Source organism: Nyctereutes procyonoides, unplaced genomic scaffold, assembly GCF_905146905.1.
Source record: "Nyctereutes procyonoides isolate TBG_1078 unplaced genomic scaffold, NYPRO_anot_genome, whole genome shotgun sequence".
In the NCBI taxonomy this organism is placed as follows: Eukaryota; Metazoa; Chordata; class Mammalia; order Carnivora; family Canidae; genus Nyctereutes; species Nyctereutes procyonoides.
Window position 1 is genome coordinate 47,573,098 of NW_026575126.1, and position 25,485 is coordinate 47,598,582.

Sequence of the window (25,485 nt, forward strand, 5' to 3'; positions counted from 1 at the left end):
CCACCTCCCTCTCTCTACCTCCTAACAAACAAATGGATGTATTTAAATGTTAGATGCATTTGATGAAGTACAGTCTGGAAAGATCTGAAAGGAGGCATTAAAATCAAAATGAGAGACACAACAGTTGTCAGAACTGGAATCCTGCCAAGTCTCTGGCCACACAGGGAACTGGCTTAGAACGACCCTTTTCTCATGAGAGCAACACTACAGGTGCTGCCAGGAGAGACAGATGTGTGCAGGCCAGGATGCCATCAGAGTGCTTCATGTTATATGTGTGTATGTGTGTGTGCACACACGTGTCAAATATGTGATTAGCTAATAATTTGCAGCAGGTTAAATCAGACTAAATACATTTCTCTTCCCTGGTTCTAGAGGAGAATTCACTCCTCATTCTGGGGAAACTAATGAGGAAGCCCCAGGACTTGCCAGGATTAATTTAACCCTGGTAGGAAGCCCGGCTCTTAAAAAGCATCTGCCATTGGGCAAGTCCCTGCTTCCCAAGAATATGAGAAAAGATGCCCCTGGCATCACTCCTTCTCCCAGGGTTGTGACAGCCACACTCAGACCCCTTTTCCCCCCAATAACTCCCACAGGACCCTGTCTTCTGCTGCCAGCAGCTGTCACAGTTTCATTACTTGGTAGGCCAAGGGCCACTGTAATGGTTTACAGACCCTCTCTCCTTTGATCCTCACAATCCCTCTATGAGATAGCTCCTTCTGCTACTCCACAGTGAGGGTGAAAAGGCTAGGCAGTGCACAGCCACTGAAAGGGCTGTGAAGCCACACGGCCAGTGTGGGGTGGAGCTGGGGTCAAAACCTGATTCTCTCCAGAGCCGCATCCTCTTCCCCCCCTTGCTAGGCTGCAGGGAGGCAGAAGGATCTGGAAGCTTTCTCTCTAGATGGCCCTCCTAGCCAGCCATGAGGGTCCCCAGAGGTACCTGCTCCAGCAAGTTTGTTGGCTATCTCCTTCCGCACGGACTTGGTGAGGTTGAAGTAGTCATCGTCCTCATCGATGCTCCGCAGGAACAATGGGATGTGCTGGAAGACGATGGCATGCTGGCACTTGTGCTGCCCCACGATGCTCAGCTGCTGATCCAGCCATTGGTCCTGTGCCTGCTTCAAAGCGGGGCATCGGGAAGCATCATACCAGAACTGGGAGTTGAGGACGAGGCACAGGACACCCCCAACCCAGAAGCTGAAATAGTCGTCCCCCCAGGTCTGCTGGAACTCTGCCACAGTCTCGGGTGTGGGGGTGTTGCCCACGTCGTGGTTGCCGCTGACCAGCACCAGTGGGATGTCGCTGTCCACCTGTGTGAGCACTCTCTGCAGGTCTGCTGTCTGCTCTTTCCGCCAAGGCATCCCTGCAAGAGTAAGGGTCACGTCTGAGATGGCTGTGGCTATTTATGGGTTTACTAACATCAGGTAAGAGAGCACAATCTAGAAGTACACTGAATCTGGCACGTGGAAACTGCAAACAGCAGCTGTGTGTTAAAAGCAAGTCAGTAAGTTAGGTGGGAACCTCTGTCCGCCCCGTCTTCCCTTAGAATGCACTGGAAATTCAGTGTCCCAAGTGGCCATCTGACCCAACATTGAGATTGGGTGATGATACGGAGTTATTCTAATATTAAATGTTAATGAGGCTTCATTTCTTCTATTCAGATAAAAAATGGGTCATAATGTGCGCCCCTATCGTGTGTGGACCCAGCTCTGAACACTAGTCTGAAACCAACTGCTATTTGAAGTTATTCTTACCATATCCGTGGTCTTGCACACTGCGTGAGCACCTCTATGAGAAAAATTCTCAGAATCCAAATGGCCACGTCAACTGGCACATGCATTTTACCAAATCCCACTATCCCCTGCCCACACAGGGGAAGAGGTACTTTATATTCCACCACCGGTGTGTAAAAATGCAAGGGCTCAAAGTCTTCGCGTGTCTCCCTGTCCTAGCCCTCATCCCAGGCACACAAGATTATTCAGCATGGAGATGATGTATTTAAAACTTTAAAGAATGGGATTTGAAATGACCATTTCAACTCCAGACCATTTCAACTCCAGACCTGTTTTTTGTTGTCTTTGTTTTGCTTTGTTTTTTGAGCTCCTCTGTGCTAATTTATTCAAAAAATATTGAGTACTGGCTATGTCTAAGGCACTGATTTAGTTACTGGGGCAAGCTGTGAGCCAAAGAGACACAAATCCTTCCCTCCCAACTGGGGAGTCAGATAACTGGCCCAGCAAATGATGGATGCACATGGTCTGTCTCAGATGCTAATGAAGCATTGTTGAGAAAAGCAAGGTGGGGGGACATGACAGGATTCCTATACCATGCTGGTCCAGAGGAACATGCTCAACATGGTGAAAAGGAGGAGGGAGAAGAGCAGCCCAGGTTCCCGAGGGATGATGGCAACTCACCTGAAACACCTTGCCAGAAACAGATGAAAATTATACCCAACAGTCCTCGTCCATCATGAATTTAAAAGGCAAAAAGGTCTTTATGGAGTAATTACAGCTAAGAAGGAAGACCTAATGCAGAGAGGAATTCAGCCTAGATGGTCATAAAATAGGTGGGTGTGAAGCAGGAGTAGAACTAACACAGGAAAGAAATAGAGACAAGAGACATAACCATTTCAGAATTTATGACTACAAGAAATTAGCAGTGGCAAGATCTCTTTTATAGCCAAGTTTATGCCCGTTTTTCTAAATATCCCATGTGAGCTTATAAAGAACATGCATTCTCTAAGTGTTGACTACGGAGCTCCTTGTATCTCCCCTCAATCAAACCTGTTCATGGTGTGATTCAAGTCTCCTGTGCCATTCATCACTCCTTGCTTTTGGCAGTGTCTGATTCTGAGAGCCTTGGTTAAGCCTCCACTATAATTGTGAACTGATCCATTTCTCCTCGTAATTATGCTAAGTATCCTTTACTTTTAGCTCTGTTATTGCGTAAGAGGTCAGGATTTCCATATCTTACTGAAATAGCTTTATAATTCATTCTAAATAAAAAGAAGAGGTAGCTCTACATTGATGCAATAGAAAAATAATTAAAGTTATAAAGGTAAGACATGGAGGAAAAAGCACATGTAAATTTTTAAAAGGCTTATGCATATTCACATATTAAGGATAAAAGTTCTCCAAAGACACAAGGAGAACTATTAACTATGGTTAAACATGGCAAACAGTAGGGATGGACATGGACTTCCACAATTCGGTTTTAACCCTTTATACTATAGTTTAAAAGTTCCTTCCTTCCTTTTTCCAAGCTTATGTATTATTTCCATTTTTTTTTAAAGAAGTTGTTTTCTTGGTTTTTGTTTTTTGTTTGTTTGGGTTTTTTTTTTTTTAAGGGGCTTTTAGCCCCATAACCCTAAGGTTTCAAGAAAATTCAGGAGAGGCCAGTCAGGCAGCTGCATTTCCAAGCAACCCCAATTTCTAGGATGAGTGGCATTTGCTTGGAGAAGGGTGTCAGTCAGTTGACCTCCGCAGAAGCTCCTGAGGGGAGAAGCAGGTCCCTCCTGGCACCAGGGACCAGGAAGCTCCTCCCTTGGTGGTGCTGGGCATTTGCCCACCTCTAATGTCTGCCTCCTCGCTGGTCTGGGCTGACCTTGGGGTTCCTGGTTTAAAGGGCCCATGACTGCTATTGCTTCTTTAGCTGAACCCACACTGTGGGCATCTATGTTGACTTACATAATCCTCCCTAAGACTCCGCTCCCATGTCAACAAATAGGGAAGATGAATCCTTTATGGCCTTGAACATGATAAACCATTTCAAAGGAACTCCACAAACCAAGGCTAAATCACCACTACTTTCCTTAACCAGTTTTCTAAAAACCCCAATGTTGCCACTAATGTTCCCTTCTTTCCATTCATATTGACTTGGGGGATATTGTGATACTCGACAATAGCCAGTACTTACCTGGTACTTACTACGTGCAGGCACTGTTCTAAGAGCTGTACTCATATTAACTTGGTTTGACAGCCAGTGGGGGTGTCAGGAATTGAACTCAGTGTTCCAGCTAAGACTGCTGCCTCTCATTACAGTGTCCTGGTCACAAACTAGGGTCCTGGCTTCCTGTGTGACTTCTCTCGGCCATCCTGATCCACAAGACATGGGTTTATAATACACTGGGGTACACAGTGTTCCTCATTCCTTATATTCAAAGGGCATTCATCATGATGCTCTGATTGAGTCAGACACAAAGAATGTTCAATTAGCTAATGACCATATACAAAAAAGTACCTTCAAAGAACGGCTTACTCAAAACTTTGAAAAGGAGACCTTGTCTCCAAGCAATCTACAAGGAAGAGCTGTGACTTACACATGGAAATAGGATGTTTGTTTCCAAACTTCAGAGGGATCCTGCTTTAGGGGAAGTCACAACTAGCCCCCAATAACCTGCTAAAAAAAGACATGACGCTCATCTTCTCTAGACCCCCTCTGTCAAATATGAGCCTCTCTTGTGAGGCTTTTCCAGAACTTTCTATACCCCTCATGTAGAGGCATGGCGTGGAGGTGGAGTCTAGGACACCTGGGTTTGGTCCTTGGCTCTTGCTCCTCACAAGCCTTGTGGTGTCGGTGAGTCACTTGGTTCCTGAGCCTTGGTCTCATCGTGTGTGAGAGGAGGATGATAGGCTCCATACCTCAGAGGGCAACTGTCAAGATTCATACCAAAATAATGATTTCTAGAGTTCAGTATGAACAGGGATGCAAAAATGTTAGCTGTCTTCCTTCCACCCCCACACCCGAATGTACTGAATTCTCCCTTTTTTGACCGGTGACTCAGAGTGTGCACATAGCAATCAATAAATCATTTCTGAAGGAAAGAAAACATTCCCCAGGGATATAAATAATTTTTAGGTAAGAATTTAAAAGTGAGCAAGTAAATTCTTGATTACAAAAAGCCAAGTTTAAGGAAAACATTGCATTTATTTTCAACATACTTTTGTTTGTGCAGATCAGAATTTCTTTAGCGTCAGAATATTAAGCGCTTAGTATTATTAGCATAGCTAAGAGTACATTCTAGCACAGCTTCCTAAAGAAGTCATAAGATTACAGCAAAGGCCAAAGCCAAACCTTAACTAGCATCAGGAATAGAAAAAATGTTAACTTGGCCAAGGATATAGAACTTCCAAGAGTCCCTTATGGATCAAATGGGGCTTTCCACTTCACAGGAAGGATAGAAATAGAGGCACAGAAAGAAGAAACAAGACTTTTGTGAAGGAAGAAAAACTACAAGAAATGACTCAGGAGAGAGGAAATTCCATTAAAATTTTAGTATTATTTATTCTAGTTCTGTGAAAAATGTTGGTATTTTTATACGGATTGCATTAAATCTGTAGATTGCTTTGAAGAGTGGACATTTTAACAATATTGGTTCTTCTGATCCATGAGCATGGAATATCTTTCCATTTGTTTGTGTGAACTTCACAGAATTAGAACAAATAAGCCTAAAACTTGTGTGGATTCATAAAATACCCTGCATAGCCAAAGCAATCTTGAGAAGTAAGAACAAAGCTGGAGGCATCAATCACAATCCCAGACTTCAAGTTTTATTACAAAGCTATAGTAATCAAAACAGTATGGAACTAGCACAAAAACAGACATGAGATTAATAGAACAGAAAACAAAACCCAGAAATAAACTCACACTTCTATGTTCAATTAATCTATGACAAAGGAGGCAAGAATATGCAGTGAGGAAAAAGTCCCTTCAACAAATGGTGCTGGGCGAACTGGACAGCTACATGCAAAAGAACGAAATTGGACCACTTTCCTACACAGTACATAAAAATAAACACCAAATGGATTAAAGACCTAAATGTGAGACTTGAAACCATAAAAATCCCAGAAGAGAACACAAGCAGTAATAGTTTTGACATTGGCCATAGAAGCATTTTTCTAGATATGTCTCCTGAGGCAAGCGACACAGAAAGCAAAATTTAAAAAGGAAATCATCAACGAAAAAAAAAAAAAAGGCGACCTACTATATGGGAGAAGATATTTGCAAATGATAGATCTAATAAGGGGTTAAGATTAAAATTATATAAAGAACTTATACAACATCAAAAAACACTAAAAAATCCAATTCAAAATGAGCAGATAACCTGAACAGACATTCTTCCAAAGAACACATCCACATGGCCAACAAACACATGAAAAAAATGCTCGGTATCACGAATTATCAGGGAAATGAAAATCAAAACCACAAAGAGCTATGACCTCACACCTGTCGGAATGGCTCAAATTAAAAAGACAAGAGATAACAAGTATTGGCAAGGATATGGAGAAAAAGAAACTCTCTTGCACTGTTGGTAGGAATGCAAACTGTTGCAGGCACTCTGGAAAACAGTATGGAGGTTCCTCAAAAAATTAAAAATAGAAATACTACATGATCTAGTAATTCTACTACTGGGAATTCATCCAAAGGAATCTGAAATACTAATTCAAAAAGATATATGCACTGCTAGCTTTACTGTTGCATTATTTACAATAGCCAAGATATAAAAGCAACCTAAGTGTCCACCTACTCATGAATGGGTAAAGAAGATGTGGTATACATGCACTCACACACTCCCTCACTCACACATAATCACACACACACACACACACACACAAATATTACTGAGCCATAAAAAAGAATGAAATCTTGGCATTTGCAACAAATGCCTGGAGGCATTTGGAGGATAGGCCTGGAGGGTATTAGGCTAAGTGAAATTAATCAAACAATGAAAGACAAATACCATATGATTTCACCCACATGTGGAATTTAAGAAAACAAGTAAACAAAGGAAAAAGAGACAAGCAGAAAATCAGACTCTTAAATACAGAGAATTGGTTGCTAAGGGGAGGCTGACAGGAAAAGCATGTAACAGATTAAAGGGATTATGAACACACTTACTGTGATGAGTACTAAGAAATGTATAGAATTGTTGAATCACTATATTGTACACCTGAAACTAATTTAACATTGCATGTTAGCTATACTTGAATAAAAACCAAAAAGATGAGAAGAGGAGGACTGCTCTGGGCAGGTCTCCAAGGTGGAGGAAGGGCATCTTCTGAAAAGTGGGTACTGAGAGGACAAGGATCTCGAAGTCAGCACACACTTGACTGATGAGAAGAACTCTGGAAGGACAGATGGGGCAGTGTGGAAAGCTGTGATGTACTCAGAATACACATTTTAAAAAATTTTTAAATGTGAGGAGTTTAAAATAAAACCAGGAGTTAAAAAATTATAAAAAGATAATTACAAAATAGTTATGTATATCATTCGTTAACATTGAATTTTTAATAGTCCCCAGAGGACTGAGGACAAAGCAAAGATGTCTGTTCTTACTATTTCCATTCAGCATTACACTAGAAGTTGTGGCTAGTGCAGTAAGGCAAGAAAAAAGAAATAAGCATACAGACAGGAAAAGAAAATAAAACTGCCTGTTCTCAGAAGACATGACTATCTCTGTAAAAAACCCAAAGAATCTTTTTTTTTTTTTTTCCAGTATCTAGACTAACAAGGGAGGATTGGCTTGGTTGCTGGATGCAAGGTCAATATATAAAAATAAACTGTATTTCTATAGACTACAATGAAAAATTGGAAGTATAAAGATAAATATTTGAAAGATACTTAGGGGGTAGAAACAATAGGAGTCCTTGTATTCGTTACAAGAAGGAGAGGAAGGACTTGAAAATAATTCTCGATGTCTCAACAGCTGGGAGATCAGTCATGTCATTTACTTACAGGAAAAGACTGGGGAAGAAATAGGTTAAAGGTAAAAATCGAAAGCTCTGTTTCAATATAAAACTTGCCCTACTGATACAGATACAGGCAACAAAAGGAAAAAGCAGACAAATGGACTTCATGACAATTAAAAGCTTTTGTGCATCATAAGATGTGAGTATCAACCACAGGATAGGAGAAAATATTTGCAAATCATATATCAGGTAAGGTATTAATATCCACAATATAAAGAACTCTTAAAATTCAACAACAGATTAGGGCTCCATCTTCTGAAGGGAAAATAACATGGTGCTTCACTTAGAGTACATCTCAGCCAGAAGTGCAGGCAGACACCAAAAAACCTGAGTGCATACCTGCCAAGCACAAAACACCACGATAAACATATTTTGTTTTCCCTTTGGGGATTAAGGAGAACAGAAGCTGCTTCCAAGCTTCCGAGAGTATAACCTAGCTACAGAAAAAAACAAAAAACAAAAGCAACAGAACAAGAAACAAACAGCAAACCCACGTGTTTCTATTTCCCTTCAATCATCACCATCCTGGCCAGCAGAATGCAGTGACAGCAGAATTCCACCCGGAAACTACTGACGAAAACCATCCACCTCTGAGACTTTCACATTTTCTTTCTCCGCGGAGGCTATCCGAATAACAGATGCTGTGAATAGACTTCAACAGTGTTATGAATCTATTTACTGTTTCAGTAAGATTTTCTTCTTTTTTTTAACAAGCAAACCGACAAGGAAGGATGTTGCTTTAAGAAAAGAAGACTTCTATCTTTCCTAGTCCCTGGAGGCACAAGAACTCAAATGAGAGCCTGATGATAATATACTCAACCACCATCAGGACAATTTAAATTAAATAGTGGGACAACCTTAGCAAGCACAAAACCTATCCAGTAATGTAACGGCTGTTATTCAGGGGGATTTAGGGGGTACTTCCTGGCTGGACATGGGCTGCAGTGAACGGAACACAATCAGTCCAGCGCTCAGTAAGCACACGCTGAGCAGATACCTGCAAACCAAATGATTTCCCCAGCCAAGGCCGGGGCAGGGGAGGCAGATGAATCGGTGTGTGCTGAGGAAGGACTTCCTGTGTGGAAGACGGCCGCTGTAGGTGCTCAGATCCCTTCACACCTGCACAGTCTTCTTGGCCTGCCCCTGACTCCCAGAGGCCTGCTCCGGCCTAGGATCTCACATGGCCTCAAGGCTGGGCTGTGCACTGAGCAGCGGTCTCCAGGAGTATCTTCTCTGCACAGTGAAGGTACCTGGTAGGTATGTATGGATTTGGTCTAATTTGGGATCAGATTAGTGTAGAAATGGCAGGGAAGACACTGGGACATGTACAAAACAGCCCTCTCTTGTTTCTCCTCTCCCTAATATCAGCAGTGTGTTCTCAGCTAGGCAACCTCAGAACTCTTGTTCCTCAGTCCAGCTTTCTGAGAAGAAAAGAAGGTTCAGCAGCTTCTCCCTCCAGGTGCAATACTTACACACACACAGCATCCCTCTGTCTCTAAAGTCTCTTTTCCTAAGAGAGCTGTAGCCAAACTTGAGTTAAGTGAAGGCAGGGCTTTTCATTTACTCTGTGAAGTTGCACCTGCTCTGGGCTAAAATGCTTCCTCCCAAATTCAGATGTTGAAACCCTAACCCCCAATAACTGCATACAGTATACATACCCTTCCCAAGAGAGCTGACCCTTGGTCTTCCTCTCGAATTCTTTTCACCTACCCTTCCTGTATCACAGCAAAGGTAAGACCACATTTCTTCTCCCCTGGTTATAGCTTACTGCCTACAATGGCCTCCAGGCCAGCCCCTGGCTCCTATGGGTGACCTGCGACCCGTCCTCACAGCCAGGTCAAGAGGTTTTCCAGCCAGGTCACCAGCCTGTCAAATTGCTCACCTCACCCAATCACAAACTACTCCAAGCTTCAGATACTTAACCTCATCTTCTTACTCCCTGGCCCATCTGACCCTCCCCGTCATCCCTGTGATTGTGCAATGGATGGATCTCCGTGTAGCATCTTATGCAAGAGACACATTTTGAAAATACCGCCCAATATAAAACTTGCTTGTTTCCAAAGTACTCCTGAAACAGAATGGTGGGTTATTTGCTTACTAGATGAAGTGTCCCTGACGTTTTGCAAGAGCCTGAAAAATTTTGATTTACTCATCACCAGCTTCACCAGCTCTAAAATGACACAATTCTTGACAAATGTTTAATTTGAAAGGATCTGTATTACTTCAAAGCTAAAACATAAAGAGGCTTTTCTTTCTTTCCTTTTTTTTTTTTTAAAGTATAATGCTATTTTGGATTCACATAGCATCAATCCATTGTTCTATTACCATGGTTTACAGATGAGCAAACCAGGGCTTACTGCAGCCAAAGGGAAGGGAATGGGGTGGGGGGCAGAGATGGGGACCCAGAGCCAGCCAAGCTGCATGGAACCCAGGGCTTAGCCATGGTGGGCTAGCCTGAGAACTGGCTCGTCTAGGGGGTAAGGTTCATAGGATGTGGGGAATGAGGAGACAGGCATCCTAAACCTCACTCTGTGACCAACCAACTGTGCTCTTTTTTGGCAACAGTTATGAACATGCCTCTTGCTATCATGAATGAGATACCATCTGCCAGGGCACCAAAGAAGGAACTGCAACATGACCACCACTGTCCTGTCACCATGACACTTCTTATTTAACAGTGTGCTGCCTTAATTTGCCCAGGTATAAAGTAGCAATGGAAACACGCTGTATCTGTGATGTAACATGTATGGGGCCAGGTGCCTGGGGCAGTGCGCTGAAGGAGACAAACAGGGTCCCTCCTTCATGGAGCTTCAAATACGTACACCAGGCTTCTGCTGGTGTGGGGCAAAGGAGGACACTTTCACTTGATGCTAAGGACCAACCTCACAAGACCCGCCAGGGAACTACTGACTGACAATAAGCAGGAAATAACTCTCACAGCCTTTCCACAACAACTTGACCCCTGGGTTTAGGAGGTATGGTCATCAGTACATGCAAAAGTGTCTCAAATATAGGGGAATTCTAGACTCGGTGAAATGTATCCAGTTCAATCAGGCAGACTGGCATTACAGCCAGTGGTAACAGTGAAAACACAGAAGCAAATTCTTTGATGAAATCATCAAATCTGCCAAAATCATAAGGTAAGTCACTGGAATTGTGGGGGAGATTCTAGATACCAAAGCCATTTTTATTTAAGCCTTTCATTTGAGCAAGCTATGGTCAGTTCTTCAATAATTATAGATGATGCTCCATACTTTGAGTTCATCATAATTCTGTACTTAAAAACATTATAATACAGATGTATCAAAGGTCTGTTGCTTGGTATATTATCCCCCTTGTAGCATCCGGCAGTATTTTCTTTTTAAAGGGGAAAGATACTAGAATTATAAAAATCTTTAAACCTCTTAGAATGGTTTTCACTTTGCAAATGTATTGTGTGCAAAAGTTTGTTCATAAACGGCTGCCTGGAATGCAACTAGGATCTGTCACAGATGTAACATCATAACTGTTGATGAGCTCTCAGGCTCACTCACAATAACCTAATCTACAACACAGATGAATGTACTCACTGAACTACATAAGAGTTATAATCATGCTTCTCTTCCCAGCTGCACTGTTTACCTTCCCAGCAAAATATTTGAGATTTCTGTTTGTGTTGCCAGATTCTGCGTTTTACCTTTCTTTCAAAAATGCTCTTACCAGTTAGCATAAGAACCTAACCATTATTTTATTTATACCCATAGATAATAATGATTATAAGGGGATTTAATATACTAGAAGTGAGAAATGTATTATGTGAAGTAATGAGTACACTAAATGCATCTGATTAGAGGTTTGGTAAAGGTACAATTATGTGGTTATCTATACTTAGAAATATTATTTATTACATTAATAGAAGGAAAATGTACTAAAATTAGGGATTTTAGGGTAACATATCTCGATATATGAAATATGTCAGGGGAAATAAAGATGAAGAGTCTTCAGGTTGAATATATTCTTGGGACCCCAAAGAAAGAGTGAGGTGAGCCAAGGTCAGTTTGAGTTTGACCAAGTGAAGCAAGTAACTCTCCTAGGATATTCAGAAGCTCACTCTATGAGAAGAAGTAATAAACATGACGTCAGCTATCACTTACGGAATTCTTACCACGTGCTAAGCACTGGCATTACTGCATCCTGAGGCATCTGTTACTCTACTGATCCCATGCTACATGACCAGGTCAACCTGGCTGGTCAGGTGACCGGGGGGCCCCTTCTTATGCTAACACCATTCTAGTGAGTAAAACCACATCAAATGAAGTGAACTACTGGCCAGGGAAGAAGAAACGTGGTCTTGCTGGTTCTGTGATGCAAGGATGGGTAAAGAGGGTTAGGTTGAGGACAAAGGATCAGCTCTCCTGGGAAGGGCCTGAGTGGTAAATGGATGGGACATTCAGAGTCTGGGAGTTCAGGACCATCTTCTAGTGCCTGTCATCTTTTCTGCTGGCATGGTCACCACAACTGTGAGCAAAGAATGTATCTGGGATTCCTCACTGTCATCCCCACCCCACCTATTGCCATCTATGCACTTGAAGGAAGCTCCAGAAGGTGCCCAAGGGATGGGTGGGAGCCAACGTGCACACTCAGTTCTTTGGGGGGAAAACATGGATTTCTAATTCGGGCTGTAGGAGTTCTATCCTGCCTCCTAGTCCTTCTGTACCCAAACCAAAGTGCTGAAGTCCCAGGGCCAAGTTAATTACCTGGAACACACGCTTGGGATACTGCAAGGCTAAATGTTAGGGTATTGGGATTTGCCTAGACTCGAACACTACAAGCTCAGGAAAACAAAAATTAAGGGAACGAACCCCACAAACTAAACCTTTAGTCTGTGTTCCTTATTGACTTTTATGTCTGATAAAGACATGGAATCAGAATCATCTTGTCATCTTGCTGGAAATGAGGAATATAGAAAACAATGTCTGGAGAAGCTATGAAAGGCTGAAGCAATAAAACCTTGTTTTTATCAAACCTTTAAGCAGAAAGGACTCAGAGAAAACACAAGTGTGATCACGTTTGGTGAGATTGAGAGCTAAAAGCCATCTTCAAGTCCTAAGAGGCTTCCAGCTAAAGATGGCAGATTGGAAACACACACTTAGCTCTATTCCTTCCACATACTGCCCTGCAAAGACAGTAAATGCTCCAGGACAAAGACGAGAGGAGAGAACAGGCACAGAAATGTGCAAACCGGAGAGCAGGTGGACAAGTGGGCCTAGTTCACTCAAAGTTAAATAATCAGCTGGAAGTGGGAAAAGTTATGAAGCAACTGGCTTGGTGCAACTCATCTGGAAAACCCCCTGGAGAGATTTACCAAAGATCAACCTCCACCTTCCTGATGACCCAACAATTTCACTTCCAGGGCTATCCCCAAAGAAGGGAGTGCACAGGTCTAATAAAAGACACTAGTAAGAATGCTCATAGCAGCCTTATTCACAAGAGTTCCCAAACAGATGACCTGGATCTCCATCAGTAGTAGGATGGGTGGGTATATTATGATATACTCATCACACGGATACTGTGTTGCAGTAACAAAGAAGGAACTACTGTTGCATGCAGTAAGGTGGAGGAATCTCAGATATTACACACAGCACACTGGGCCAGAAGAGCACATCCTGTATGATCCCATTGTTAAGAATTTCAAGAACAGGCAAAACCAACTGATAGAGACAGAAATATTATTGATGGAGAAGAAGCACAAGGGAGCTTTCTGGCAGGTGGCAAATGTTCTATATCGTGATGTGAGTGGCAGGGGTGGACATGCCTGTTCAAGCTCTTCATCTCAGATTAATTGCATTTTACTTTTTTAATATTGAACTTCAATTTTAAGTTCAATTGAACTTAAAAGAAGAAAATGAATGAAAGGGCGAAAACATCTGATCTGTATTACATATACTTTAAAGGCTAAAGAATGTGCAGTGACAGGTGTTCTTGGAAATGAAGTAAAAGACAGCCAAAATGGAAAGATGCCCTGAAATCCCACAGAGCTGGACCACTGTCCTTCATACTTTGGTAGATGTGGACTTCAGCTTTTGTAGTGAGTAAATGATTCTGAGAGTCAGCAGGTACAACTATGGTAGGGGTAATCATAGTGAAGGCAGGAACATTAAGATAAAAGGTTTGACCCTAATTTTGTGAGCACAACCTTTTCCCTGTATATGCTCTGAGAATGAGAGCAGCCAGGTGCCTCCCCTCCGCCCCCTCCTCTTGCACCTCCCCACCCACCCCACCCCAAGAGGCAGGAAGAAACTACCATGGAGCATCTGAGAGACAAAGAGAAAAGACCTACAGACACGGGTTTTGGGGAAGAAGGGGAGCCTTCACAACTTTATGGTAAATATCATAAGATACAAGCCCAACCCCAAATGGTCCAAAGAGCTTTTCAATGCTGCATTATGGATGGGTGACATACTCATACAGGCACAAGCAGCCAGGGATCATTATATACAACCAATATGAACAACACACCCACACAATCAAAAAAAGGGGGGAAACAGACTATTTGGAGGAAAAAAAAAACTATCTTCAATATTGTCAGGGAAGGAAAAGAAAATATTGCACCCATCAAACAATTACAGGAATAATAAGCAAAACAAATCTTGAAAATTAAAACTATGGTAGCAGAAATAGCAGAAGGAAAATCTCAGCAGAAGGCTTAAAAGATAAAATTGAAGAAATATCCCAGAAAGTAAAATAAGCAAGGAAATTGGGGGGAGGGGGGGAAGGAGACAATATTTGAGGGCCAGTATTGGAAGTCCAACATCTGAAGTACCAGAAAGTATAGAAAAAAAAATCCCTGGGGGGAAATCATCACTGAAATAATCTGGCAGTATTTCAGAACTGAAAGCCACAACTTTAAATAATTTTTAAAAAGCAGATTCACACCACAGTATATCACAATGTTACTTTAGTACCTTGGATACAAAGGGAAGATTCTACATGTTTCCACTATCAGATAAAGCATCAATTTTCAGAGGGGAATTGAACATCTTCCAAATCTCTACTGGATGGACAAAGGCAAGGAAGCTGAACTTTCAAAATGCCAAGGCAAAAATGACTCCTTATCTAAGATTCTATACCCAGCTGAACTACCACAATCTCAATGGAATGTGAGGCTAGAATGAGGATATTTCAAATATAAATTCTTTTCCAGAAGCTACAAGAGCATGTCATCCATCTAAAAAGGAAGGAAACAGGATTCAATATGAGAGGTAAAGGTAGTCAGTTCCTAGAATGGGGATGGAAATCTCAAGACAGTAGTTGTTAGCAGGCTTAGAGTTACCAAGCAGGACAGAGAACTTTCTCTTAGACAAAGCTCAAAAAGCTGAATCTGACAGATGCCCAATATTTTTAAATTTATCAACAGGAAATCTGTGCACTTATGCCTTTGGAAGAAGAGAATCAGGTTGTATTAGTACATTTAAAAAATTAAGACATTCTGGGGCAGCTGGCTGGCTCAGTTGGTAAAGCATGCAACTCTTCATCTCAGGGTTGAAAGTCTGAGCCCCATGTTGGGCATAGCGGTTACTTAAAAAAAATAAAATCTTTAAAACAAAAATTAAGACATTTTATTTTAAAAACATGAAAAGAAGCTGTAGGGAATATAATCATAGCATACAAACATTGCTCGGTTGTGAATGTTTAAGATAATGTATACATAGATGAACTACTATAAATACTGAATTCTGATATAACTAAAATTAAAATTCAATGAAGATGCAGATAAGATAAATAACAATGAGCAAATCCAGAAATGGCAACATAAGCATGTTATTTAGAACTACAGAAGTGATTATCAACATTGTTAGCCAAAATCACTGACAGGGGCTGCCGCTGGGAAGGGAGCCACAGCCAGGTGAAGGGTCATAAACTGCCTCTTCTCATAACAGCCTGTGTATGATGATTTGACTCATTAATCTGCAAGCCTAGATAATGTTGACAAAGATGAAAAACCAAATCAAAGAAGCAAGACTTTAAATCATAACACTGTTTTTGGTTACTGTAAAATGGCAATTCCATAAGCTATATAAACTATTACACGATAATTTTTGTAATTAAGAAAATCACTTTCTTATCCCAAGGGTATTTAAATGTCTAGGATGTATTTCAGCTCCTTAGTGGCAACAGGGTTCTCATGAGACCCCTCATCAGAGCAGATGAGGAGGAGGGAGTGGGGCTGAACACAGATTACAAACCGTGGCATGCACCCCCACAAAGACCACTAAGTAAGGGACAGCCTCACAGCAAAGACTGGAAAGGGCCAGGGGCTAACAGGCTCCTCTTTCCTACCTCGTACTCAACTGCTCTCCCCTGCTGGCCAGCAGACTTCAGATGCCACACAAGGCAGGAAGATACAGGACAGGAAATGGGGTGAAAGCCCTGGTGACAGGCAGAGAAGTGGGGAATGTTGTCTGGAGGGTCAGCTGGGAAGACTTAGGTCGCTGCCATCACAAGTATACAGATATTCGGGGGACCCTGGGTGTACTTCCTTTTCAGGGCCTGAAAATCTGCCCCTCTGACACACTCCATTAAACAATTATTATTTTTCCCTTTCCATCCCTTGGGCTCATACATAATGAGCAGGCCATGCCTGTAAAACAATCTGCACCAAGATCCACGTGCCCTTTCCCCGAAGATGAATTACAAACAGAGTAACAATATGTATAATCATACTGCCTGCTTTATAGGGTTGTTATGAAGATTAAGCACCTTCATCTTTACAAAGCACTTAGAATGATGCCTGGCCCACAGCAAGTCCTATATAAATAATAGACTAAGGGAAGAGGGCATGTCGTGTTTGCAAAGGCACAGTGGCAAGTCTCTATCCAGAAGTTGTGCTCATGTGCTGAGGAAGGTGTCCTACAACAGATTTAAAAGGTGCCTGCCTCTGCTTGTGGTCTCAGTGAGGAAAGAAAGTTCTATTTAGATTAAACTGGACCCCAATGGTGGGAGAGGCCTAGGTCTTGGATATCATTATGGGCCAGGGTTTTGGCCTTGGGGAAGGTGAAATAGATCAGACCACCTGCCAGGTGAGATACAGGGAACCCTGGGCCCTTAGAGTGCAGCTGAGCTTGCTGCCGTTGCAGTGAGCAATTCACTTTGTTGCAGTGAGCCGGGCACATAGGCTGTGTGGGGGGGTCCCTGTTACGTCTGGAGTGGCTTGAACCGTCAGAAAGCCAACCCCAATGCCAGCAGGGGTCTGAAAGCTGGGTGCAGCACAACCAAATACTGCTTAGCACTATCCACCTATGAGGAGAAGATTTAAATACCTTTAGATCTTGGCTCTTGATGTCTAGAAATTTCCTGCTACTGAATTAGAAGAAAGTGAATTCTAACCCAGAGAGAATAGGGGAGTAGCTTAGATTTTGTATTCTTCCCTTTGGCTTAACAAATGTCTATGTAACACCCATTCTGTCCTGGGCACTGTGCTGGACTGTAAGAGCACAGATGAAAAAAAGAACTTCCTGCCCTAGCGGAGCTCACACACCAGTGGAGAAAGACTCTCAGTACAGTGAGTACGTACCATATGCCAGATGATACCTGGCACCAAGTGTTATGAAGAAAAATACCGTAAGGAATATTAGGGAGAGCAGGTGGGGATGGAAGGAACTACAATTTTACGATCACAGACAAGTTCAGTGACAAGGTGACACGCAAGCAAAGATAATGAGTATGGAGGACGAGCAGGAGTTCAGGTATGGCAAGAAAGGAGAGGAAGCAGTGGGAACAGTTTCCAGGAAGAGGAATAGTATGTGTGAGGACAGAATGTCAAGGGGGCATAGCCCATGAGGGAACTGTGAAAGCAGTCAGGATGGCCAGGGACCAGAGCACTCGGAGGAAAGTAACAGGAGACGTGGCAGGCAGGCCCAGACCAGGCAAAGCCCTGTGGCCCACCATAGGGGCCTATGGACTCTATAGGTCCAGGGGCCTGCCTGGACTCTAAGAGCAATGGGCAGCCCCTGCAGGATTCTGAGCAGGGATGGGCATGGTCAGAACTGAGGCTTAGCCAACCCCGCTGGCTGCTGGGTTTGTATTGGCCATAACTCTTTTGAAGAATGAGAAGTAAACAGGTGGGATCTGTGGAGTTTCCCCCTGCCTTACCAAAGATTTCTTTTTTTTTTTTTAAGATTTTATTTATCCACTCATGGAGACACACGCAGAGAGAGAGAGAGAGAGAGAGAGAGAGAGAGAGAGAATGAGAGAGAGAGAGAGAGAGAGAGGGGCAGAGACACAAGCAGGCTCCATGCAGGGAGACCAATGTGGGACTCGATCTCGGGTCTCCAGGATCATGCCCCAGGCCAAAGGCAGTGCTAAACCGCTAAGCCACCAGGGCTTTCCCCCCAAATTTCTATTAACCATATAGAGCTGCAGAGGCCAGATGGCTGGTTGAACCATGAGAAGAAAAGGGACACTGAAGCTGGACAGCAAAGGGGCTCAAAGCTACCAGAGTGGTGGCCAGATATGGACCAGAGGAAGGGGAAAGCTGAAGGGAGCACATGCGTTATGGTCTCTCTGTCTTCCTGGTGTTCATCCTCTCAGCATCAGGGCACACCTGCTGCAAGACTGAAGGATTTGAAGAAAAAAAGACTGAAGGATTTGGTCATTTTTTAAAATATAAAAATTTCTGGCATCTTGTTCTACCAAGAAATCATCATGACAATAAGAATGACTGATGCTCATTGATGATAAACTGTTAATATGGACTTTGATGCAAGTAGAAGGCCTGTGAGCAGATATGTCAGGACTTGAATGATCTTTCCTTTAGAAAATGTTAGCAATCCAAGGCTCACATCATGGTACTCATAAGGTAATCCAAACATACATCAATAAAGGATGGAGCGAGTGGGGGGTGGTTCCTTAAGCCATGGATATGGAATGGCACTCTTTCATTATAAATCTTTTTTTTAAAAAGATTTTATTTATTTATTCATGAGAGACACAGGGAGAAAGAGAGAGAGAGAGAGAGAGAGAGAGAGAGAGAGAGAGAATGGCAGAGACACAGGCAGAGGGAGAAGCAGGCTGCACGCAAGGAGCCTGACATGGGACTCGATCCCGGGACTCCAGGATCACGCCTTGCACTGAAGGCGGCGCTAAACTGCTCGGCCACTGGGGCCGCCCCTATAAATCATTTTCTATCAAGAGCCAGATGTAGAACTAAAAGCAGCAGGAATAAAGGACTGTGCAAGTCAAAGGCTGTGCTCACTCTCAGTAAGAACAGCCTCAGACTGGGACCCCAGAGTGGCACAGCAGTTGAGCGTCTGCCTTCAGCTCAGGGTGTGATCCCAGGGTTCTAGGATTGAGTCCCACATCGGGCTCCCCATAGGGAGCCTGTTTCTCCCTCTGCCCGTGTGTCTGCCTCTCTCTGTGTGTCTCTCATGAATAAATAAAATCTTAAAAAAAAAAAGGAATACACCCTGCAGATGTGCTGCTAAAAAAAAAAAAAAAAAAAAAAAAACAAAAAACACTCCTTAAATTATGCATTTGACTTAAGAGGAGATGATGTCTTCTGAAAAAAATATGCAAAATATTTTTTCCTAAAAATTAAAAATTCGCTGCTCTGATGGGTTCTCATATTTGCAGTATACGTTACTTGAGAGAGTAGAATAATTTTTTTCCAGTCTTTGAAATGCAAAACCCAAACAAACATGACACAAAATACTGTCTGCGTATACACTTGAGCATTAGACCCGGCCACAGAAGAAATTACAGTAATCCCTCTCCCAAACATGTGTCGCAGTGGCTCATACTTCCAGATGACAGCTTGGCACTCTGCATCTCTCGAAGCCCTGGTTCAGGTGTGTGTGAGTCACTCTATTTGGAGGCCATATGAGCAGAGGGCTGGGAGGGAGACAGAAGGAATGGGGGTGGAAGGCGAACAGAACACACTTTCACACTGTTGTCTTGATCAATATGGATTTCAGGTCAGCACCCTAAGTGCTTGCCGGCCGGGCAGGAGGAAATTAAGACATATAAGACTGGCCAGAGAAACAGGAACCAATCATATGAGCCATAAAATGAGGAAGACATTGGACATTTAGAAAGAGAACACTGCCAGAGTAAAGGAGAGATAAACAAAATGGGGAATGTACTTTGTTTGGTATGTGACACCACAAAATGCATTTACAAAATTTTCTTAAAATCAAGAGACCGATCCTGAAGCATATCTATCAAGAAAATGTTTGTCTTAAGGCATGTAAAGAATGTTGAAAATATTTTTACTTAAGGGGCTCTATTTTATTTACTTATTATTTATTACTTAAGGGGCTCTGTTTTATTTTAATGCGCATTTAAAAAATAAGAAAGATGGTGTGTTCTTAATGAAGGGACATTATGCAGCCATTCACAATGATGCTTGTAATAACAAAGAGGCTGATTTACGTTACATGAAAAATCTTAGCACAGAAAACTGCAAATAATGTATGAACTTGACTAAGCAAAAAAAAAAAAAATTTTTAAGATTAGGAAGGAAATATGCCAGAAATGTTAATAGTTATTGCCTCTGGGTGGTATAGAATTATGAGTAATTTTTTCATTATTCTTCCCTAATTTCTCTCAACTGAGCATCTATTACTTTTATAATCACACACAAAAACCAAACACACTATTAAAAAGCATGTTGCAGGGATGAAATGTCTCTGAATATTTTAGTTCATAAATGCATAGCTGTAAGCTGAGGGCATGAATATAGATGATCACTGTTTCATTTATTCTGAAACAAGAATGCTGGGATTTTCGGGAATAATGAAGGGTAAAAGCTCCTGGCAAAGTATCTTACCTACTCAAACAGCAGAAGATTATACAAATGATTTAGAATTGAAGACTGCAGACTAACTGCTGGGTAAAGGCTTATTCAGTAGACTACCATCCCAGGTCCCCTGCTAAAAATTACAGCCCTGCTCAGGGAATCAGAGTCATCTTATAGACCCTAAAGATACAATCATCCCAAATTATTGTTGCAAAATTACTAGCAAACTGTTTCTGCCAATACATGTCTAATGTAGAAGCTAAACTGTGGCAGGCAGTAGTCACTGCCCCCCACCCCTTGGAAAAGGTCAAGTACAGGAGATCTGCTGTAATCACTCCAGCAGGTAGTGTGTCAGTGTAGAAGGAGAGGGCTCTGGAGGGAGCGAGGTTTGCCTTTGAGTCTTGCTTCTGCCCCTTACTGAGCTGCATAATCTTAGGCAAGTCATTTATTCTTCCCGAGATTCTGTTTCTAATTGCAAAGTAAGGATAATGATGTCTACCTTGCCAGAACTGCCATGACAAAAAAGAAAGTGTGTGTGTGTGTGTGTGTGTGTGTGTGTGTATGGTATGACTAGAGAGACTGGCTCACATCGGACAATGGATGAATGAACATACAAATAATCAAAGCAAGTGAGTTCTTCTTTCTTGTCCACTAACACCAAAGTCCGTGTTCAGGTAAATGCCGGGGGGCAGAGCACTACTAGTGGGCTGGCTTAACTCCCATTTCTTCCCTTCTGCTCTCTTGTTCACCTCCAGTGTGGAGGCTAGAAAGAGCTACACATATGGGTTCTGGGCTCCCTTCTAGTTAGAAGTGGCAAAGTGACAAAGTGACACAAGAACAGAGTGGCTGGGGGGATTCCAGGGAAATGTTTGTGTTCTTGATGACAGAGTCATGTGTCAGCGGTACTGCCTTCCTCCCTTCCTTCTTCTCTTCGACACGGAGGGGATGGCTGGGCTACAGCAGCCACCCTGCAATCATGAGGAGAGTCACAAGACACTGATCATGACAGTGTTAGCCAAGGTAATGCCAGTAGCTGCCAACTTTCAGACTCGTTATTATGTGAGAAAAATAAGCCCTACTTTATTGAAGCCACTTTTTCCTAAAACCCGCAGTCAAAAGCATTCTTAGGGAATACAAATCATGAATATAATTCTATCTGGTCCTTGCTCTCAATGGAGCTTACTGTCTACCGATGATATGGACAATAAAGGGGGCTCACATATAAATGTAGAATGAGAACATACTATTAGAGTTATGAAGAAGGGGGTACTTGAAATTCTGTCCTTTGTATATGAAGGGTTTTGAGCCGCTGGAGAAGGTCAGGGGTGAGGGGGACTGGAGGACAGAGTTCCCAGCGGGGCAAACAGCAGGAAAGGAAGGCCAACCAAGAGGATGCTAAACAAGATGGTGACTAGTGCAAAGAGTGCAGAGAGCACAGTGTAAGATCAGGCCATGGGAGATGGGGAGGGCCACACCTCTTTGGACTTTGTATTTCTTATAAGTATATAGGGTCCCCCCCGCCACGCTACCCAGGAGCAAGGGGAAGCCATGTAAGTGAGTTTGGCAGGGGGTGGGGTGGGAGGGCATGTTCAGATTGAATTCTGGTGGCTAACTGATATCTATTTGCGGGTGTGGTGTGGTACCCGAGAGACAGAGACTGAAAATCCCTATCTGTGGCATACTGTGTATGAGGATCCATTCTCCCTTCTCCTTTGCCGACAGAAACCAGGTCATGTGCTGTGTCCTGCTGACAGACTCTGATTGGTCCATGCCAATAAGTACTTTCTTCTTTCCTGTTTCCTATGATTCCTTGGAGTCCAGGAATGGACATATAGCCCTAATCTGACTGAGGGGACCTCAGCAGCAGTCCATCTGCTGGTGAGGGTGGGGTGGGGTGGACGTGTGAACAGAGGGCATAATCCTGCTTTCCTAGTAAGAGGGGAACCCTATGGGGCCAATCCAGCTCTGGTGAGACCACATGGTAACTAGCAGGAAAATGAAAGTCAGCATGCTAAGGATGATGGGGCTTATTGTCAGAAAGACCCTGGGACCCTGTTGGGCTGCTGGACTCCAGGGCTACTTGTTCAAGCTGCTGACACTGGGGTGGCTGTTCCCTGTAGCTGAACACCTTCCTAAGTGATGTACCTGATATCTACAGAGAAAAGGCTAAGAGCCCACATCTATTTAACATGCTTGGTAAGTAATTTGCTTCATCAGTCTAAGAAGGCAGCACTGTATTAGGTAACATTTCCTGCTTCCAAACCAGGAGAACTGCCTAACATGGGAATATAATGGGACCCAATTATGACAAAACATTACAATAACTTCAGGCCAAGCAGCTGGATGATACTTATAATAAAGTGGGCAGGACAGCAGGCAGGGTAAACCATGGCTGGCACCAGGAACTTTCTGAATAGTTTTGTATAAGACTTCAAAAAATGAGCAGAAAAATAAATGCCTTTTTTGTAGACAAAGTGAATCGAGACAGACCTGTTTATGGCAAGCTGTGGAGAATTATATGTGAGTGGAGAAAGATGACAATCATTACGAGTGATAAAGGGATCTCTGCTCACTGGGGGTATGGTTAAAGACATTACACTCAGTTTAGAGCAGCTTTTGAAATAGGCATGATTATCTGCTTCCTTTCATTAGGGAAAAAAGTTGGTCGGGCACTATTGATCTATTCACACAAGCCACTAGAAAAATTCACTATCAAAAAGCTGGTCAGATATGTGAATTTCTATGGGACAGAAGACACTGAATAGACAAATCAGACAATGGTCAGAATTTTAGGGGAGGATTCACAGTTAACTGTGCTGCAGCTTACAACTTCTAGCACATACTGCCAATCGTTTATGTGTGTGCTTGCCTTGTGTCTATGGTCAACAAATGTCAGAAGCATTTAAGACATGACACATAGAGACATTCTGAGAAACACATGAATAGAGAAATATATAGAAATAATACTTGTAGAAAAACATATTTTAAATTACTGTAGACAAGTCTTTCAGACATTACAAAACATGTAATCACTTGTGATTGAAGTGCTTAACCAATAATGAACTGCTACCTAAGGAAAGAGTATGGATAAAAGCAACTGGTTGAAGTTGTCTCGCTATGTTAGAAATCACACAGTGACAGGTCTCAGCCCGGGCTGCTTGTAGCACAGTGTCACACACGGGGTGACTTACACATAGCAGGAATTTATTTCGCGCAGTTCTGGAGACTGAAACTCCAAGGTCAGCGTGCCCGCAAGGCCAGGTTCTGGGTTGCTGGTGGCTGACTTCTTGCTGTGTCCTCACATGGCGGTAAGAAGGGCCAGGGAACTCTCTGGGGTCCCTTCTATAAAGCTCTAATCTCACTCACTTCCCAAATGGGAAATAACCACCTCCCACAGGCCCCACCTCCTAATACAACTCACTGGGGGTTAGGACTTCAAAATAAGAGTTTTGCAGGAGACACAAACATTCAGGCCATAGGATGACACAAAGGTGGGAATGTCAAGTGTGTTAAATGACCTTGGGATTTTAAATTTTCAGACATGAATTAGGGAAGTAGAAAATTCTTAACTGAAGATATCAGAGGCATTATAAATATCTCAAGATGATTTTAAAATAAAAACCTTTTTACCCATATCTATTTAAAGTTGGCAGTCATAATTTATTTCACTAATTGCAAAAACATAAAATCTACCCGCCTGGGAGATTTACTGCTGAATATTTAACACCTTCCACCAAACTACCATTGCGCTTTACCTGTTCCTTTCTTAGGGTTATTAATGATCATTTATTGAGTGGCACAGGGTATGTGCCAGGTATTGTATAAACCACCCAAAAGGGAAGAGGCCTTAGATAATTCAATGAAGAAACTAATTAATGTTCAAGAGGAGTTAAGAACACTGCCCAATATCTACTTCTGTGAGATTCCCCAAGGTGGCTCCCAGGTTTGACGACTCTAGGAGAGCTCTCAGGATAGAAGTCAGCACACATCATGCTTACGGCTGTGATTTATCGCAGAGGATACACAGCAAAGCAGAAGAGCCAAGGACGTAGGAAATCAGCCACCAGTTTCCAAGTCCTCTCCCAGGGGAGGCACAGAGGACATGCTTAAGTCTTCCGGCACCAAGCTGTGACAACACATGTAACATGCTATCAAGAAAACGCAGTAGAGAGCCTGTGTCAGGCCTTTTATTGGGAGCTAGTCATGTAGACAACCTCTACCTGGCACATACAACATTCCAGACTCAGAAGAGGAGGGGGCGTTCCACATAAGTCACTTTGTCTACACAGTTGAGGTGCAGTGAGGTCCTCCATCGTCAGCTCTGGGAAACCAACTTCCACCCCAAAGTGCAGGTTCTCAGATGCCAGCCAACCATGTGGACAGACCTTCCTATGGGCAAGTCTCAAGCCTGCCACGCTAACTATTGTCTGCACAGACAGATCGTTAAGGGGGCTGCGGCAACTGGCAATCACAGCTAGAAAAAAATAAAATATAATTGGATCCCTATCCCAGCACATGCGAAAATCAATTCTAAGTGAATTAAAGACCAAAATTAAAGGACCTTTTTAAGATTTTAGAAGAAAATGTACTAGAATATCTCCATGACTCCAAGGTAAAGAATGACTTCTTTAACAACAGATAGTGCACTGACCGTAAAGGAAACCGGCAAACTGGACTATATTAAAGCTTAAAACTTTGGTTCATCAAAAATTGCATAATTTAAAAGTGAAAAGACAATTCAATCTAAGAAAAGATAGCAACAATCAATATATACTGACAAATGATTAATCTGTGAAATATATAAAGGCTATTCTAAGATTAGTTCTAAGTTACTAAGAAAAAGACATATATGTCAATGGGGAAAAAAAAACAGGCAAAGAAGACCAGACAATTCAGAGAGGAAGAAACCCACGTGATCCAAAACCATGAATAGATGCCTAACCAATCCAGCAATTACAAAAAGGA

At 42.5% G+C, this 25,485-nt stretch overlaps 1 protein-coding gene across 1 annotated transcript in view; it reads right to left on the bottom strand.

The window, feature by feature from the left end:
* The window catches only part of CPPED1 (calcineurin like phosphoesterase domain containing 1), a 99,820-nt gene that overhangs the window by 32,798 nt on the left and 41,537 nt on the right, over positions 1-25,485 (bottom strand). The window contains exon 3 of the mRNA XM_055341329.1: positions 938-1,360. Within this exon, the coding sequence (XP_055197304.1) occupies positions 938-1,360 (423 nt within the window). The remainder of the gene's footprint in view (positions 1-937; positions 1,361-25,485) is intronic.